This window comes from Chenopodium album, chromosome 6 (genome assembly GCF_948465745.1).
Source record: "Chenopodium album chromosome 6, dcCheAlbu1.1, whole genome shotgun sequence".
NCBI classification, from domain to species: domain Eukaryota; kingdom Viridiplantae; phylum Streptophyta; class Magnoliopsida; order Caryophyllales; family Amaranthaceae; genus Chenopodium; species Chenopodium album.
The window spans coordinates 53,254,735-53,273,613 of record NC_137839.1 but is presented as its reverse complement, the minus strand read 5'-3'; the positions used below and the strand labels follow the sequence as shown (position 1 = coordinate 53,273,613).

General features: G+C 35.3%; 1 protein-coding gene across 1 annotated transcript; it reads right to left on the bottom strand.

Annotated features, from left to right (window-relative positions):
• Positions 1-10,829: 10,829 nt before the first annotated feature.
• On the bottom strand, positions 10,830-12,313 carry LOC145636958 (uncharacterized). The gene is made up of 2 exons (XM_081688488.1): positions 12,202-12,313; positions 10,830-11,341 (listed from the first exon to the last, which is right to left on the bottom strand). The coding sequence occupies exons 1-2, from the start codon at positions 12,311-12,313 to the stop codon at positions 10,830-10,832; spliced, it is 624 nt and encodes a 207-aa protein (XP_081544614.1).
• Positions 12,314-18,879: the final 6,566 nt, after the last annotated feature.

The window sequence follows — 18,879 nt, the reverse complement described above, 5'->3', positions numbered from 1 at the left end:
TTCGAATATGGCTAGGTGTATCAAGATCTTGTGAATGCGGAATTATTTATTTGAGAAAAGGCTAGTTTAGAAAAAGAGAGAGAGAATAATCAAGAAAATCTTGATGAGAGTTGGTGAATGAAAAAGAGAATTGATGAATGAAAGATGATAAATGAATGAAGAGAATTTGATGAATGATAATTGGTGAATGAAAAGGATTGATGAATGATAATTGATGATGAAAACGGAGTTTTTGATACGATATTTATAGAGAAAATCACCCAAAAAAGATAATTTAACAAAACAGAGTCTGAAGACCACAAAACAACCTTGGCGCCAGCCCTGGCTCATTGGCGCCAGGACCAGTGGCTAGCGCCAGGCGCCAATGGCTGGCGTCTGGCGCCAATCCTGATTCCAGGCGCCAAGGCCTGGGGTTGGACGCCAAACCGGATTTTAACGCGTTTTCGAAAATCTGATAAATTTACCGTACTGGAAGATAAAATAATATAATTTCAATCGAAAATGCTATTTGATCTTGATTAAAACTCTGAAGAATCCTAATTGAATTAGGAATGAAAAGAACCTTCTAGAATATTCTAGAAGACCAAAACCATTCCTAATTGCATTAGGAATGATAAATTATATTAGGCCCTCCCCTAGATCATAGGGCCGTACTTAAAACTCAAACCGGGCCCAGTTTAGTAAATTGGACATAACTTCCGCAATATTCATCGGAATTGGGCTTATAATATATCGTTAGAAAGGTCTTTGCAAGCCCCATCCAACTATACCATTATTGGACCCATATCATGGACCAACCAAACTGGATTGGCTGTTTTCTTAAAATAAAGTTTTCAAAAACAGAGAGAAGAGAAAAGAAATAAAACTTTCCGCAACACTAGACCTTTCCACACTTTCGTTTCATTCGATTATGATTCGACGTGAAAGGCACTCATCACCGGGTTTGGTTTTGGGGAGACACAAATGGGTGTCTACAATAGGTATTAATACCTCTTTGTAATTTTGGATTGTAGGAGATTTCCAAGTGAGTGGTTTTGTGTAGTCGTGACGATTTTGAGATCGTATACAAGGTACGTTCGCGTACTTGGTATTTATTTGATGATGTAGGAACATGTTAGAATTTGAATAATTAATTCCATGTAGTATCATGATAGGTATTGATTGGAATTTATTATTTGATTGATGTTGGTAATTGAATTATGAAGCATAGATTATTTATGTTGGTTTGGTGATTGGAAATAGTTATATTGGCATGTTGAATATGAACCACACTTTTATTATTGGCTTGATTGAAAGCATGTTTAATTAATCTAAATGTTTAAATTGATTTTGAATATTGAAAGGGAATTTATTATGGTTTATATAATTTTTATTGATTCTTTAAGCATGAGAATTGAGATATCAAGTGTCTTATTAGTACACAAGAATAAATTATATTGTGGTGCCAATGTGCACTTAAGGTATTTCTAACACCGAGGGATAGGTTTTGGGGCGCATTATGCGTTTAATGTGTCTTTGACAGTGTGGTAGATTAAAAAGGATTCAACATTAAAAGTTATGTGGTCCCTAATTATTCAAGAATTAATTTGGTATGATTGATTGCTTGTATAATTATAATGTTTTATAATGTTATGGTTTGAAATTCATCACTAAATTTAATATTATGTAAAACAACGTAAAGTGAAAGAGATTACGCACCAAAACTCTTGGAACGTATATAACTCGAGTATGAACATATGGGGGGGGGGGAGTTATGAGGTTTTATATTTACCCATAACTTCTATTAGGAGTACTGGACGTTGTATTTTCCTTTTTATTATTATGTGCAGGACTTTCGTCACTTCTTGTGACATTTTCATACTTGGTTAGTTCCCGGTGTAGTTTACCTCAGTCTATTTCGGGCAGGGATTTGGTTGGAAACCCGTTTGATGTGTAATCAAATTATATGGATATCTGTATTTGTCTAGTAAATGTCGAATGTCTTGAATGCTTGTTACAGGTGCACCAAGGTAAGTTGTATGATTGATAGGATGAAAGTATGTTAGCGTGTTTCATTACGTTTATGTACTCAGATGTGCTGATTGTGTGTTTATTTGGCATTGTTTTTACCTTGGCCCTACAACGACCCATCTCTAATGGCGAGTAGTGGGGACAAGTAGAGAGAGTCTCTTTTCAGGTAATAAAGCATATTCATGATGGGCATGAGTGAAGAGCGAATCATGTTTAGTTCTCATAAGAATACGATGTATTTATTATTATTGTTATTGTTATTGTTATTGTTATTGTTATTGTTATTGTTATTGTTATTGTTATTGTTATTGTTATTGTTATTGTTATTGTTATTGTTATTGTTATTGTTATTGTTATTGTTATTGTTATTGTTATTGTTATTGTTATTGTTATTGTTATTATTATTATTATTATTATTATTATTATTATTATTATTATTATTATTATAAAAAACCTACAAAGTCAATCAATTTACAAGTAATTAGTGGGGAGCCGAGATACAATCTGGGCCCCCACCCCTCTAGCTATAACGAACTTGATCCTGCTGAAGATGTGAGCAGCTGCACGAGCACCAATATCTTGAGTCTTAGCGAACGCCTGAACCCGCTTTAGTAACGCAATAGCTTCCTTCTCTAATTCTCTAATAAATAAAAGGAGAAAGGAAGAAAACCATAGCCAATAGCCCTGCAACGCGCCCAGTACTTATCCCACTTCCGCTGAGCCGCCGCCGACACAACACGACCAGGAACGAAGTCAGAAAACCCAATTGTATCAAAGGTGATGACCCTCTCAACTCAGCACATACATCAAGGCCTCTATCCCAGGAATAAAGCAACACATCTGTAAGGAGGGTGTTCCCATTGTAGGGGATCTCCTTAGATGCCCATTGGCCCTTTAGAAGCCTAGGACTTTACACTTGTTAGGGTGTATTAGGATTTGAATTCCTAACTGTTTGGGGGACCTTGAATTATAATTGATCATGTCATCACGCTTTGTTATAAGAAACAAGTAGGGACTCGCCAATGAGTTTTAGGAAAACTCATAAACCTCGTTCATGCCTTTCTCCCATGTGGAGTTCATGGGATAATTATCACGAATCGTAAGTTTACCCATGCCCAAATTGGTCTACATAAACCAGAAATGAGTTCGGGAGCGAGGATACTAAAATAACATTCCTTTTAGGGAGGAATCGCTATTCTAGCCCTAGTGCGGCCTCTACTAACTCTTCCTTTTTCACAATTTCATCACCAAACAATATATGTAACGTGATACCTAAAACTAAGTTAGTTGATTTTATTTACACGCATTAATTATGTAGGAATTACATTGCAAAAGTCGTTATTCTTATTTAATCAATATTCGTGAAAGAACAATATATAAACAATATTCGCCTTGTCTTACGTGATAAAACAACAATTAATTATTCAAATTCTAGTCTTGATTAACAAAAGAGTATTATGTAAATTAATTAATTAAAAGTTTTTTTAAAGTGATCAAACAACACTAATTAATCAATTAAAGTTATTTAAACAATAAAAGAAAAGTGATTTATCTAAGCGCACAGGAAACTAACCGTTCTTCTTTTATACTAAATCTCCGTCTTATGCGTTTATGGACTTTCTTTCTTCTTTGTAAATTCAAGAGCTTCAATGAATGGATTAGGGTTTAAGAGTAGTTGGGAAGAAAGAGGGAAAAGTAGTATGATAGTAAGAAGTTTTGAGAGAGATTAGGGTTTCTAGAATTTAGGGTTTAGTATTCTGATTTTTCTATGTGTTTAGTGTTGAACGAAGACCCCTATTTATAGGCGTAGGAATCTAGGTTTAGGGTTTTAGAGCCACGGCGTTAGGTGGCGCGCGCAACTCTCTGAGTCGCGCTAGGTGCTGCGCGCATCTCAATGAGTCGCGCACGCTAGGCGTGCGCAACTGATTGAGTTGCACTGGTTTGCGGGTTGCCTTATACGAAAACGTGTTTTTAAAATTTCCATAACTTTTGATTGCAAATTTGGATTTAGGCGTGTAAGATATCATTGGAAATATCTGGATGTTTACTTTCCAATGCCGTTAGAATTAGGTTAAAATCTATTATGGATCAAAATATATGGCCGTTGGAGTGCAAGGGTGTTGGTTTTAAGGCCCGGTTTAGTGTTTTGATAATAACTTCTTCGTTTTAGTTCAGAATTGGGCTTATAATATACCGTTGGAAAGCTCTTTGAAAGGGATATCCTACTGTATAGGCCTTTCACGAGATTTTGATGTTTGGTTAATCTTTTTGGCTTGGTTTTTCAACAATGTAGGTTCTATTGGATCCTATCATTGCATTTAACGCATTTGGGTCTGTTATTAGTCAAGTTTAAACATGTATGAACATGTTTTAGGCCTTTTTAGTAATTGGGAAAGGCTCTAAGATAAATTGGTCTCAAATATGGGTTGTAACTTACTTCATAATTCTTTTCATAGTCCATAAACACTTCAACTTTGATTTAGCATGAAGAACGGATTTTTGTAACATTATCGCACTTCCTTTCGAGACAAGAGGCCAAAAGTAGGTGTCTACAACATCTGCTGGTCGAAGAGCCCCGCGTTCCCTCCAGTCAACCTAATGTTAACCTCCTTTCGAGCAGAAATCCCAGACTGAAAACAAATATTAACACGGGTGTCATGAACAACATTGTGCCGATGTTTAATACCCACCATCCCGACACAATACAGTGCATGATCCCCATCAAAAACCCTTGAGAAACCAGAACACGGTGTTGAAACGGAGAACAAAGGAACACCCAACTGGTAGCGAAGAGCACAAATGTAAGTCTTACCATTCATAGTCTAACCCAAACCCGATATCGGGATCGTCTACAACTAGGCCGAAGCGTGATCCCCCTATTGGGACTTCCATAAGACAACCTAACGCGGAGATAAGGAGAAAGTGGAATCCGCAGATGCAGTGACCTTTGTGAAATATATATTTGCTAGTTTTTTCATGAGTTCAGGGGAAGCGATCTCACTAGGGTTAATCATAAGGCCAGTCTCCACAATTCTGTTAAAAAGACTAAGAGCACCATAAAGGCCGGTCCCGGACCAATAATACCAAAATTGCAAAGCAGCGTAGCATAAAGACCAGAAGACTGTAGAAGCAACACAAGGAAAGCATGGTGCCGAACATCACCCGCCGAATAGATACCCAAACAACCATAAGCAAAAGGTAAGGTGGCAAGTCGCCATTGCTAATCACCAAAACCGGGACTCGAAGCAGTTATAATGCGCTCCAAAGAAGATCGAAGGGCCACGTCAAAAGAAATCTGTGCCATTTCAAAAAGACAAGGCGGACAAGTGTGCATAGAAAAGTAGAGTTTTGAAACCCAGTACAAGCACGAAGAAGCAACAACTCGCATTGGGGATCATCGAGCTTAGCAACAACATCCATTAGCATAATGGTCTTCGACACTCTCTGCGAAACAAGCTCACCACAGAAAGAGGAATCAGCAGTGACATGACTAACACCATGCACAGGACGACTAATATCTAGAGGAAAGACACTGACGAGACGATTATGAGGGTCATCCGAGGGCCAAAATACTTTCGTTTTCTTAACATTGACATGGAGTCCAAGACGAGGTCCCTTAGCGAAAATTAACTCCAAAACCTTTTCTACCACTAAGGTGTCACCAAAAATAGTACCATAATCTAAATACCAAGATTGCAAACATAAGCCAAAAGAATCCCCTATTTAACACACTAACGGATGAAGAACCAAATAAAAATGCAAAGGCCCTAGAGGATCACCCTGTTGCACTCCCTGACATGACTATAAGATATGCTCACCGTAAACCAGGTTTGCTAGAGTTGTAATACCCTAGAAATTCCTCCCTTTTAAAATACCTATTTTGCCCTGTTTAAAACTTTAAATAAGAATATCTAAGACATTACCACCACCGTAAAAACGGCTAAAGCAACTAGCAAAGACACACAACAGAAGACTAATTTCAAAACCATTAAAAACAAGTCAACTTGAAAAATCAATCAACGAATGTAAAGTCAAACAACAGTTAAACAAAGTAAAATAAAATCAGCCTACAACTTGAAACCATCATAGGCCCTTATTAAAAACAAAACCAAATTCCAAAACCTTTGCGTTAGTCATACATAATAATAATATCATAAATTATTAAAGCAATAACACATCATATACTTATGGAACCTAGCATGATTCGCTCTTCACTCATTCCCATTCATGAATATGCTTCATCACCAGAAAAGCTTCTCTTGACTTGTTTCCACTACTCTCTAATAAAAATGGGTCATCATAGGGCCAAGATAAAGACAAGGCCAACAAACACACATAACACACAATCAGCAAAGCTGAGTACATAAACGTAATTAACACACTAACATGTAATTTCCTATCAACACACAACTTACCTTGTTGCACCTGTTTTTTCAAGCATACAAAAATTAATAAAACTTCTCACTAGTCCACTACATAATTTATTTAATGTTGACTATGCATTGAATGGGTTTCCCCACTAACCTCCCCTAAATAAATTAAGGTTACTGACACGGGAGCTAATCGTGCCAGCATCAATAACCACTCGTAAGTGGTGGAATTCCTATGCATAATAATAATAAAAGGAATGTACAACGTCCTGTACTCAAGTAGAAGTTGTGATCAAATATAAAGTCACATAACTCCCCCCATATGTTCATACTCAATGTGTATACGTTCCAAGAGTTTTGGTGTGTAATCTCTTTCACTCTATGTTATTTACAGATTATTAAAATTGTTGATCACTCTCAAACCATAATCATTCAATGAACAATAATCATTCAATCAATCAAAAATGCCAATTTAATTCTTGAATAATTAGTGACCACATAATGTTTAATGTTGAACCCTTTTTAATTCTACCTCGGTGCCAATGACACCTTAAGCGCATTAAGCGCCACAAATCCTCTCCCTCGGTGTTAAAAACACCTTAAGTGCACTAAGGCACCAACTTAAAATTTATTCCTCGTGTACGTAGACACTTACATAGCTCCTTTCTCATGCTTAAACCATCTATAGAAATTATATGAACCATAATAAAATTCCCCTTTAATATTCCAAACCAAATTAAACATTTAGTTTAATTAAACATGTTGTCTATCATGCCATAAATAAAAGTGTGGCTCATAAACAATATTCCAACTATAATTTCCCATCCATTTATCTATCACAAGTAAATCATGCCTCATAATTCAGTCACCAATAACACCCAAATCATTATTTCCCTTCTAAATCTAGTATGATACTACTTGCAATCAATTAAACACATTTAGCATGCTAATACATCAATAAAATTATGCTATGTACGTGAACGTACCTTGTATACGATCTTAAAATCGCCACGACTAATAGAAATCACTCACTTCGAAGTCTCCTACAATTTAAAATCATAGAAGAGTATTAAAATCCTCTTTACACAAATTTCCAGCAATATATACTATTATAAAACCCCTCATAATTTAATTAAAATAAGTTGAAATTATATTTAAATCATCATACTTTAATCCCAATTAATGGGTAATTGAAATTCCTTAAAGAAACTTGATTTTTAATGCTATACAAAAAATTCCTGCATTATATTTTAATGAAAACTTGCTGTAATTAAGCCTTAAAACACTTTAATTTAAGGTTTAAACCATTATACATCATAATCTTTCAATAATTCATAATTCAAGAACCTAGGGTTTCAAAAATTGGGGCTTTTTAATTTAAAATAAAATCTGAACATTAATTAACATAATACTCATAATCAAACATCAAAAATCAAATCACAATACTCATAATTAATAATAAGATCTAGGATTAAACTAATTTTTAAAACAAAGTTTTAATTTTTTTTTGTTTGAAAAGGGTGGGTGGCAGTGGCCGCCACCACGCCTGCTGCCAGCGCCGGTGGCTGCTTGTTGCCGGCGGCTGATACTTCTAGCGGCCACCTGTTGCTGGTGGTCGGCGGAGAGGGGGGTGGTGCTGATAAGGGGGGAAGGGGAAAAAAAAGAAAGAAAGAAAAAAAGAAAGAAAAAATAAAGAGAAAAGGGAGAGAAGTTACCTTGGGTTTTCTCCGCTCTAGACAACACTCTATGCCAAGTTTGATTTGCTTCAAGTGTTGAATATTTATACCCCTCCTCTAGAAACCCTTCTCCCTAAAATTTCTTTTTTTTTTTAATCTTTCCTAATCCCTTCCCTAATAAAACTTTAATAAATAAAACTTTCTTAAATTAAACCCAACTTAAATAAAATAACTAATTAAATTATATTTCCAAACTCATTAAAATGAATGATTAGTATACTTTAAATAAAATAATTCAATTTAATTAAATACTTCTTAAAATACTTATTTTAATTAAAATACGTATAAAAATATGAGTTATTATAATCTACCTGTAGGGAATAATTTCAAGCCTTTAAAATCCCACTAGCTTGAACCCCACTGTGATCATACACTAAAGTACGGTGGCGTCCAAAAGGGAAGAAGATAGAGCAAAAGAGTTGCCAACAAGTTTTTAAGGAACTTGTAAACTGTTCACGAGGTGAAGGTTACACCCCTTAACGATCCAAGAGATCGTCAACTCCATAAGGTCATGAACCAAATAAGGGTTCGGGGATGATGGTACAAATCCAACCTAAAAGAGATTGAACCTGCCCTAATAATAGGCCTCTACTTTATTCTGCTCGTATTCATGTGCGCTTTCTGATTAACATACAATCAATAGGTTAACCCTAAACCTGTTTAATCTATGTTGGTTGAATTTAATGCACAAATAAACTATTATTGGCGATCACTTGAAATATAATCACAATTAACCCTAACAAGATTATTAATTATCTTATTAAGCGTGATTGCAAGTACAAATTCCCTTTAAACATGCAATAAAAGGTGTGATCAAGCAATAAAGAATAAATAATGTATCAAGCAACATAATCAATAATAATCATAATAATAATCTTATCATAATAATAATCATAATCATCATAAATAAAATAATCATCAAAATAATAATAAATTATAACAATTATAATCATAATCATGTTCATGTTAATATTAAAGCATAATAATAGCAAGATCCTAGGCATGATACTAACAAGATTAATAACAAACCCTAGCATGTCACTAAACAATAAAAATCAAAGCTTTAGCCCTAACATGATACTAACATGAATAAATATTAGGAAGAATATAGGAAGCATCGTACTTTTAATCATACTTAATATTAAAGTTACCCTAGACATGATACTAGGAATTTATTGTTGTCACCCTAAACATCAAATTAAGGAAAACATCCTAACATAATACTAGGAATCAAAATAACAATCTAAGCATGATTTCTCCATCATAATATCAATTAAACCATTAAAGTACTTACTTGGATGCCTCGTACCTCTTTCTAATAACAAAATACACACATTAGTAACTTCAAGGAAAATAATAATCAAACAATTAAATTAAATAATTGAAAGAGAGATTTGGGACCAAACCCTCAGAAATTAAACCTTTCACGTCTAGGGCGAAGGCAACTTCGAATATGGCTAAGTGTTTCTAGATCTAATGAATGCGGAATTTTGTATTTGAGAAAAGGCTAATTTAGAAAAAGAGAGAGAGAGAGAATAATCAAGAAAATCTTGATGAAAGTGGGTTATTGAAAACGGAGTTTTTGATACGATATTTATAGAGAAAATCACCCAAAAAAGATAATTTAACAAAACAGAGTCTGAAGACCGCAAAACAACCTTGGCGCCAGCCCTGGCTAGTTGGTGCCAGAACCAGTGGCTAGCGCCAGGCGCCAATGGCTAGCGCCTGGCGCCAATCCTGGTTCCAGGCGCCAAGGCCTGGGGTTGGACGCCAAATCGGCTTTTAACGCGTTTTTGAAAATCTGATAAACTTACCGTACTGGAAGATAAAATAATATAATTTCAGTCGAAAATGCTATTTGTTCTCGATTAAAACTCTGAAGAGTCCTAATTGAATTAGGAATGATAAGAACCTTCTAGAATGTTCTAGAAGACTAAAACCATTCCTAATTGCATTAGGAATGATAAATTATATTAGGCCCTCCCCTAGATCATTGGGCCGTACATAAAGCTCAAACTGGACCCAGTTTAGTAAATTGGCCATAATTTCCTCAACATTCATCGGAATTGGGCTTATAATATATCGTTGGAAAGGTCTTTGCAAGCCCCATCCAACTACACCACTATTGGACCCATATCATGGACCAACCAAACTGGATTGGCTGTTTTCTTAAAATAAAGTTTTCAAAAATAGGGAGAAGAGAAAAAGAAATAAAACTTTCCGCAACACTAGACCTTTCCACACTTTCGTTTCATTCGATTATGATTCGACGTGAAAGGCACTCATCACTGGGTTTGGTTTTGGGGAGACACAAATGGGTGTCTACACTACCCTACTTAAAAGAAGTTTCGTCCCGAAACTTGGGAAACGAAATTCAAAGTTTTTTCTCACTTAGTATAATATTGATGTTCATCAGATCCATAAATATTGTCGGAGCATTTGTCAATCCAAATGGCATCACTGTAAACTCATAGTAACCATATCTTGTCCTAAAAGCAGTTTTAGGAATGTCTTCATCTGCAATCCTTAACTGATGATATCCGGACCTCAAGTCAATCATAGAAAACACGATTGCGCCTTTCAATTGATCAAACAAATTATCTATCCTTGTAAGTGGATACTTGTTCTTTATTGTCACCTTATTCAATTCTCTGTAATCAGTAAACAACCTCATGATTCTATCTTTCTTCTTAACAAATAGAACTGGTGCTCCCTATGGAGATACACTCGGTCTGATGTACCCTTTGTCTAACAAATCCTGCAGTTGCTCCTCCAACTCACTCATTTCTACAGGTGCCATTCGATATGGTGCTTTGGATAATGGTGTTGTCCCTGGGACCAAATCTATGGTGAAATTTATTGCTCTCTTAGGTGGCATTCCAGGGATCTTGTTCGGAAATACATCTAGAAATTCATTCACCACTTCTATATCTTCTGGCTTAGTTGCCTCATCATGATCCATGTTTCTCACACTGCAAAAGTACACTAGATGTCCCTTTTTCATGTACTTTTCCAACTTTAACACAGATATCAATTTAGGGCATTTGGCTTCACCATGCATCCAGTAAGTTACTGAATCATTCCCACTTGTGGTCATTTTCACTTTTTGTGATCGACAACTTATTTCTGCATTGTAGTTGCTCAACCAATCCATTCCTAGGATGACATCAAAATCCTTTACCCCAAACTCGATGAGGTCAAACTGAAACACTTTTCCTTTAGTCTCTAAAGGTACATTCCTAAAGGTTTTGGTACAATTCACTACCCCACCCGTCGTAATGGTTATTGGTAAATATACTACTTATACTGCTTCCAAACAGTTTTTAAGTTTTAAAACAATTCTTTTCGAAATGAAAGAAAAAGTTACACCAAAATCAAATAAAACTTTAACAGGAATAGAGTGAATATAAAAAGTACTAGTGATGACATCTTTCGTGGAATCAGCCTCATGCCTACTCAACACATTCAGTTTTCCTGCAGCTCTACTTTTCTGCTGATTGTTCACATTGCTGCTGTTATTTTGGTTCTTTGCTCCATTCTGTTGCGCTTCTTATTCCCATTGAAGTTATTGTTGTTTCCTTGAAAGTTCTTTTGGGTCCCTCTTGAATTATTGTTTTGCTTATTCCCATTAGAACCTTTAGAGAAACACTCGTATTCTCTATGCCCCAACTTGTTACAAGCACGACAAACAACCAGATTTCCATCACAGTCCCTTCCAGGATGGTTATTCTTGCACCTCTTGCAAAAATAATGCCTCTCATTTCTGTTATTCTCTTGGTTATTGTTTCTAGCCCCTCCATTGAAGCTACGTCCTCCTTGACGATTGTTACCTTTAGAATTGTTGTTGTTGTTTTGGAGGTTATTGTTGTTATGGTGGTATTTCTGTTTCTTGAAGTTGTTCTGGTTACCCTGTTGGTTCCCAGAGTTTTGTCCCACCTCTTTCCTCATGTGTTTCACTTCCACATCAGCCAGTTCCTTCTTTTTCTTCACCTCCAAAGCATACAAGTGTGCAGCTCTACCATACAATTCATCCTAGGTTTCAAACACTTGTCCACATAACTTCGGATGTAAATCAGTAGTCAAACCACTCTCAAGCTTAGTAGCCTTTGCCTTCTCCGTAGAGACGGACTCTTCAGCAAAACAAGACAGCTCATCAATAAACTTTGTATAATATTCAGTCACTGACATTTCCTCCATTCTGAGGTTTGAGAACTCCTCAGCCTTCTAATTCTGTAAGAAGCTAGGGTAAAACTTATCTCTCACTTTCTCTTGGAACTTATTCCAATTGAATCCAGGTAGCGCTCTAATAGTTGTCTCATTTTGCTACCACCAAAGATTAGCTTCACCTCTCAAATAATAAGTAGCATAGCCCACCTTAGAATTTTCTAGGTAGCCAACTGCCCCAAACAGTTTCTCAAACTCCCTTAACCAATTTTCTAGTATGGTAGGGTCAGGCTCTCCCTGATAGGTTGGTGGTTTGCTTTAAGCCACCTTTTTGAAAAGTTCACCCTGAGCATCCCCATTGTTGGTTGAATTCCTAGCCAACTGTTGGGCTACAACTACCAATTGTCTCGCCACTTCATTCAAATCATTTCCATCATTACCAGAATTATTTCCCCTGCCATTTTGCTTCTCCTGAATTAAGACCAAGGGTTTATATTAGAAATGGCTTTGGTTAGCTCTCAAGACATACACTCATCTATTACTTAACATCCTTGAAACATTCACAATAAAGTTTAAAGCTAACAAATTGGGATAGCAAAAGCTAAAAATTCCCTGAATTTGTAGCTTTGTCAATCAATTATTGAATTCTGATCAACCATGCATTTAATAAAGCATCACATAAATAATAAAAAAAAAAATTCCCACAGATCCCCATAGCTTTGATTTATTGGAATTAATTTGCTTGGAATTTTGGTTATTGGGATGGTGATGTGAAATGGAAGATTTTGGAGAATGAAATTAGTTATTTATCAATAATATAAATAATTTAGCAAGGAAATAAATAGGATTTTCATTAATTAAAATAAACTAGAATTACCAAACTAATATTGAGTTCTAGAAACTTATGTACTACATAAGCTAACTGACTCAATGTGGTCATGCCACTTATTAATTTAAAACTGAAATAGTAGTAATAAACTGTAATTAAAACTGGTTATTCATAACGAGGAAAACTATAAAAATCTAATCCTTTCGGATGTTGTCTCTCTTGTATGCCGACTGCTTGTAGCTACCAGGGTCGAACTCAATATCATCTGCCTCCTCCATTGGTTTAGGTGACTTTGGTTTAGGTTCTAGCTGCACGAACTCTCCCTCTTCCTCATTAGCAGCAGAAATATCAATAACAATTGGAGATGGAGGTGGATTTTGGGTTAGAAATCTCCATGATTGAACTATCTACCTCCCCTTGCTCTCCATTCTCTGCTTGATTACCCTGTGAAGAAGAAGAAGAGGAAATCTCAAATTGATGGCCAGAATAAGGGGGATCTTATCGCACCGGGTTTTCATGATAGTAGTCAGGGTATGGAAGGTTGAGTTGTCTACAATGGGCTTTTTCTACCCTAACAAGGTAGGAAATCAGAAACCTGTAACCAGGGTACCACTGTCCATAGTAGTCCCTATATTTATAGTAATTTGGGACGTCCCTTGGTAAGTAGAAATCATTACATTTAGCTTTGACGGCATAATATGGAGGCTCCTCAGGAAAACAACAAACAATCATGGCTGAAATACGATCAGGGCTATCAAAAATCCTGTCCTTTACAACACTACTCCTGTAGAAACAGTAAAAACGAATCTTTTGAACATAATCATAAGAATGTTCATTAGGTTTCTTTTTGAGAGTTCCTAATTTTGTGTATCTGCTAGGAAGATTCAGTATCCTGTAAAGAAAAGACTTAGAACAGAATTTCCTTTCCTAAAGAAAACAAAATAATACAGTTCTTGCATGAAATAGGTTCAATGTTCAATCAAACAATTTTCTTATTCCTACACAGATAAATACATATCCTCAAGTAATACATTCATAATTAAACATTCATAGCCTAGATATTAATGCATACAGGAACATGATTATTTCTTACTTATATGCCCAATTTCTTTCTTACCCATACTCACCAACATGCTTTTAAAACTATAAACACATAATACTTACCTTAATCCTTGCTTTCCTGCAAAATGAACAGGCTAAAAATATTTTGACTCCTTTTTAATTTACTTTTTTTTTCCCGAAAATAATAGGCAAAAGACCAAGAAATTTCGGCCCTTCCCCTAAAAAAATCTGGACATTCACAAAATTAAAAAAAAAAAAAAAAAATCGGACCTTAAAAAATATTCGGACCTTACAAAAAATTAAAAAAAAAATCCGGGTTTAAATTTAATCAATAAATATTTGATCCTTCCAAAATAATTCTCTAAAAATTTCACCAATAAATAAGTACTTGGCCAACTTCAAAATTAAAACACTTTAAAACACGTTTTTGGCTTTCGTGTTATAAAATCTCAACCTAAGCTCCCAGATATCACTTTGTAACACTCTAGAAATTCCACCCTCTTAAAATACCTGTTTTTCCCTATTTAAAACTTTAAATAGGAATATCTAAGATATTACCGCTACCGTGAAAAATGGCTAAGGAAACTATCAAAGACACACAGTGAAAGACTAATTTCAAAACCATTCAAAACAAGTCAACTTGAAAAGTCAAACAATGAAAGTAAAGTCAAACAGAAGTTAAACAAAGTAAAATAAAATCAGCCTACAACTTGGTACCATCATAGGCCCTTATTAAAAATCAAACCAAATTCCAGAACCTTTGCGTTAGTCATGCATAATAATAATATCATAAATAATTAAAGCAATAACACATCATATACTTATAGAACCTAGCATGATTCGCTCTTCACTCATGCCCATTCATGAATATGCTTCATTACCTGAAAAGCTTCTCTTTAATTGTTTCCACTACTCTCCATTAAAAATGGGTCATCATAGGGCCAAGATAAAGATAAGGCCAACAAACACCCAAAACACACAATCAGCAAAGCTGAGTACATAAACGTAAATAACACACTAACATGTAATTTCCTATCAACATACAACTTACCTTTGTTGCACCTGTTTTTTCAAGCATACAACATTCAATAAAACTTCTCACTAGACCTCTACATAATTTATTTAATGTTGACTAAGCATCGAACAGGTTTCCCAACTAACCTCCCCCAAATAAATTTAGGTTACTAGAACGGGAATTAACCATGCCAGCATCAATAACCACCCGTAAGTGGCAGAATTCGTGCGCATAATAATAATAATAAAAGGAATGTACAGCGTCCTGTACTCTATTAGAGGTTATGATCAAATATAAAGTCACATAACTCCCCTCCATATGTTCATTACTCAAGGTGTATATGTTCCAAGAGTTTTGGTGCGTAATCTCTTTCACTTTATGTTATTTACAGATTATTAAACTTGGTGATGACTCTCAAACCATAATCATTCAATGAACAATAATCATTCAATCGATTAAATATGCCAATTTAATTCTTGAATAATCAGTGACCACATAATGTTTAATGTTGAACCCTTTTAAATTCTACCTCGGTGCTAATGACACCTTAAACGCATTAAGCGCCACAAATCCTATCCCTCGGTGTTAAAAACACCTTAAGTACACTAAGGCACCAACTTAAAATTTATTTCTCGTGTACGTAGACACTTACATAGCTTCTTTCCCATGCTTAAACCATCAATAAAAATTATATGAAACATAATAAAATTCCTTTTTAATATTCCAAACCAAATCAAACATTTAGTTTAATTAAACATGTTTTATATCATGCCATAAATAAAAGTGTGTTTCATAAACAATATTCCAACTATAATTTCTCATCCATTTATCTATCACAAATAAATCATGCCTCATAATTCAATCACCAATAACACCCAAATCATAATTTCCATTTCAAATCTAGCATTATACTAATTGTAATCAATTAAACACATTTAGCATGCTACTACATCAATAAAATTATTCTAAGTACGCGAACGTACCTTGTATACGATCTTAAAATCACCATGACTAATAGAAATGCACTAAAAGTGGAAATACTTGCCTAATAATAACTGAATACACCTAAAAATGTCTCCTAAAACCAAACCCAATGATGAACAACCTTTCTCCGACATTATTGGTCGGGTTGAGCTTTTAATATTTGGAGTGCTTAAATCCATGTTTCCATTCTATACATTTCATAAAACCAATCCATTTCCTAACTCATTTCCCTACACCATAACTTGTTTTCCACTTTTCGTGTCCACATCGCAAAACCGAGAGAAAATGATTTTATGGTATAATAATTTTGATCAAATTATTACTTGGTTGGATAGGCCTTGAAATAATATTTCCAAAAATATATCATAAGCCCAATTCCGATTTAAAACGAAGAAGATATGAGCCAAACACTAAACTCGACCCAAAACTGACACCCTTCTACTAAAACGGCCATATCTTAAAATATAAAAGTTATTTTGACTTGACTCCAATTGGGTTGGAAATTATACTTGATAATATTTCTAATGATATATTATATTCCTTATTCTGAGTTATGGATTAAAAGCTATGATAATTTTAAAAACGTGTTAAAAACTGGAATTACCGCGCATTAAGTAAAACTGTCGTGTCATGGCACCTGATGACGTGGCGCAGTGCCTAGTACCGTGACACGGTATTCTTCACGTGTAACGGTGCTCTCTCGTGTTTTTTTCGTGTTACTTTTCTCACGCGCTTATGAACTTGGACGCAAAAAAGTCCCGTGTCACTCCATATTCTGCCGCATCACTCCAAATTTTGTCGCGTCACTCCATATTTTGCCGTGTCACGGTGCAGCCCTATCATTCCATATTTTGCCGCGTCACTCCATATTTTGCCGTGTCACGGTTCATATGGAGTGACATGCGTTTTATCATTTTAGGGCTGCTAATTCCCCGCGTCACACTATTTTTCCCCGTGTCACGGCATAGTTTGTCGTGTTGCGGTATGCTTTGCCGTGTCTCGACGATGTTTTTTTAGGGTTTTTATCCTTTTTAGGGTTCCGCGTGTTCCCTCTGCTCATTTTCCCTATAAATACCCCCTAATTTCTGATGTATGGGGCATCAAATCATTCTCTCTTCCTCTTTTTTACACCAAAAATCATTCTCTTCTCTCTCTATCTCTTATATTCTAAGCCTTAAACCTATATTTCTAATTACACCATTCTTACCTTAAGCACTTCAAGGAGTTAACGACACCCGAGGTTCCGTCCTTAAACCAAGGTGTGAAAGGTACAAAAAACTGAGGGTTTGGACCAAATCAACTCTACATTTATTTAATTTAATTTCCATTTGATTTATATTTTTTTATTGAAGTTACTAAAAATTTATTTATGATGTAGAAATTTGAAGGAACGCGCGAAATGTGAGTAATTAATTAATTTAATTACTTATTTTATTTTGCTAGTATCATGATTAGGTTATTTTATATTTGATTTGACTAACGCTATTGTTGTTAAATTGCTTCCAATATTAATGTTTATTCTATTATATTTATTGATCACCATATTGCATGTTTAAAGGGAATATGTAATTGAAAATCATGCCTCATAAGATAATTTGGACAACCGGTTTAGGTTTCTTTTTAATCTTATTGTTTAATCAAGTGATCACAAATATTTTAGAATTATGTGTTGCATTAATATTCAACAAATTTAGCTTAATAATAGTTTGGAGAAAATTGAATTTTTATTTGTATGCCTTTGAGATAACAGAAATCACTTTTCACTATAAGAATCGAGTAGAGGCCAATACGGGCAAAAGTGACTCCATGACTCACTTCGTACCATTATCCCTGATCCTCCTTTCGTGATTCCGAACCATATAGAGTTAGTAATCTCATGGATTATGAATGGGGTGTAACCTTCACAGGTGAATCCTTGTTGCCTATCGTTGTCCCTTTCTCGTGATTGCCTTATAATGATCCGTGAACGGTTTACAAGTTCCTTAAAAACTTGTTGGTGGCTCCCTACTTTCCTTGTCCCTAATCGTATTATGTCAATTCCCACTTTCTATGAGTGGCAAGCATATTCACACATGCTTTAACATAGGCGCACTCCAAATGACACCTACAATAACGCCTGCAGAAAAGGTCGCGAATAGCTGAACAAAAAGCTGTAAAAACGAACAAAATCCACGACAAGAAAACCAGCAAACAAGTAACCTCATTACTCGCTTGAAATAGCCTAAATGCAGCCTAAACACAGCCCTGCACCTACCCCTTAACCCCCAGGACAAACTGAACAAAAGATGATCCAAAAACCTCCCAAACGGACCAAAATCAGGCCTAAAACGAAGCCAAATTGCCCATAAAAATAGCCTAAAAACTGACCAAAGATACAGTCACCGGAACCGCCTGAAAACACCTGATTGTCGTCCGCAAACTAGCTTTGAAGCTACCTGAAAATAACACTTCAAAATTGCACCAAAAATGCCAGAAAACTGCCTGAATTATGCCAAAAAATAGCATCAAATGGAACATGGAAACCACCAAAATCATGCCTGACCTGAAGTCAGTGACACGAGTTACCTTCGCCGGACTTGAGGGCGCTTAAAACCGCTGAAAAAGTGTCGGAAACCCACCCTACACCCAGCCCTAATCGCCCCAAACGAGAGAGAAGTTTTAAAATAATAATAATAATAATAATAATAATAATAATAATAATAATAATAA

Excerpts from the sequence above, each read along its gene's own strand:
- LOC145636958 (XM_081688488.1), bottom strand. The coding sequence starts at position 12,313 with ATGGAGGAAATGTCAGTGACTGAATATTATACAAAGTTTATTGATGAG. Across the intron at positions 11,342-12,201 it reads GGCTACTAAGCTTGAGAGTG|AGACTAAAGGAAAAGTGTTT; the intron begins GTTTGACTACTG and ends ATGTACCTTTAG.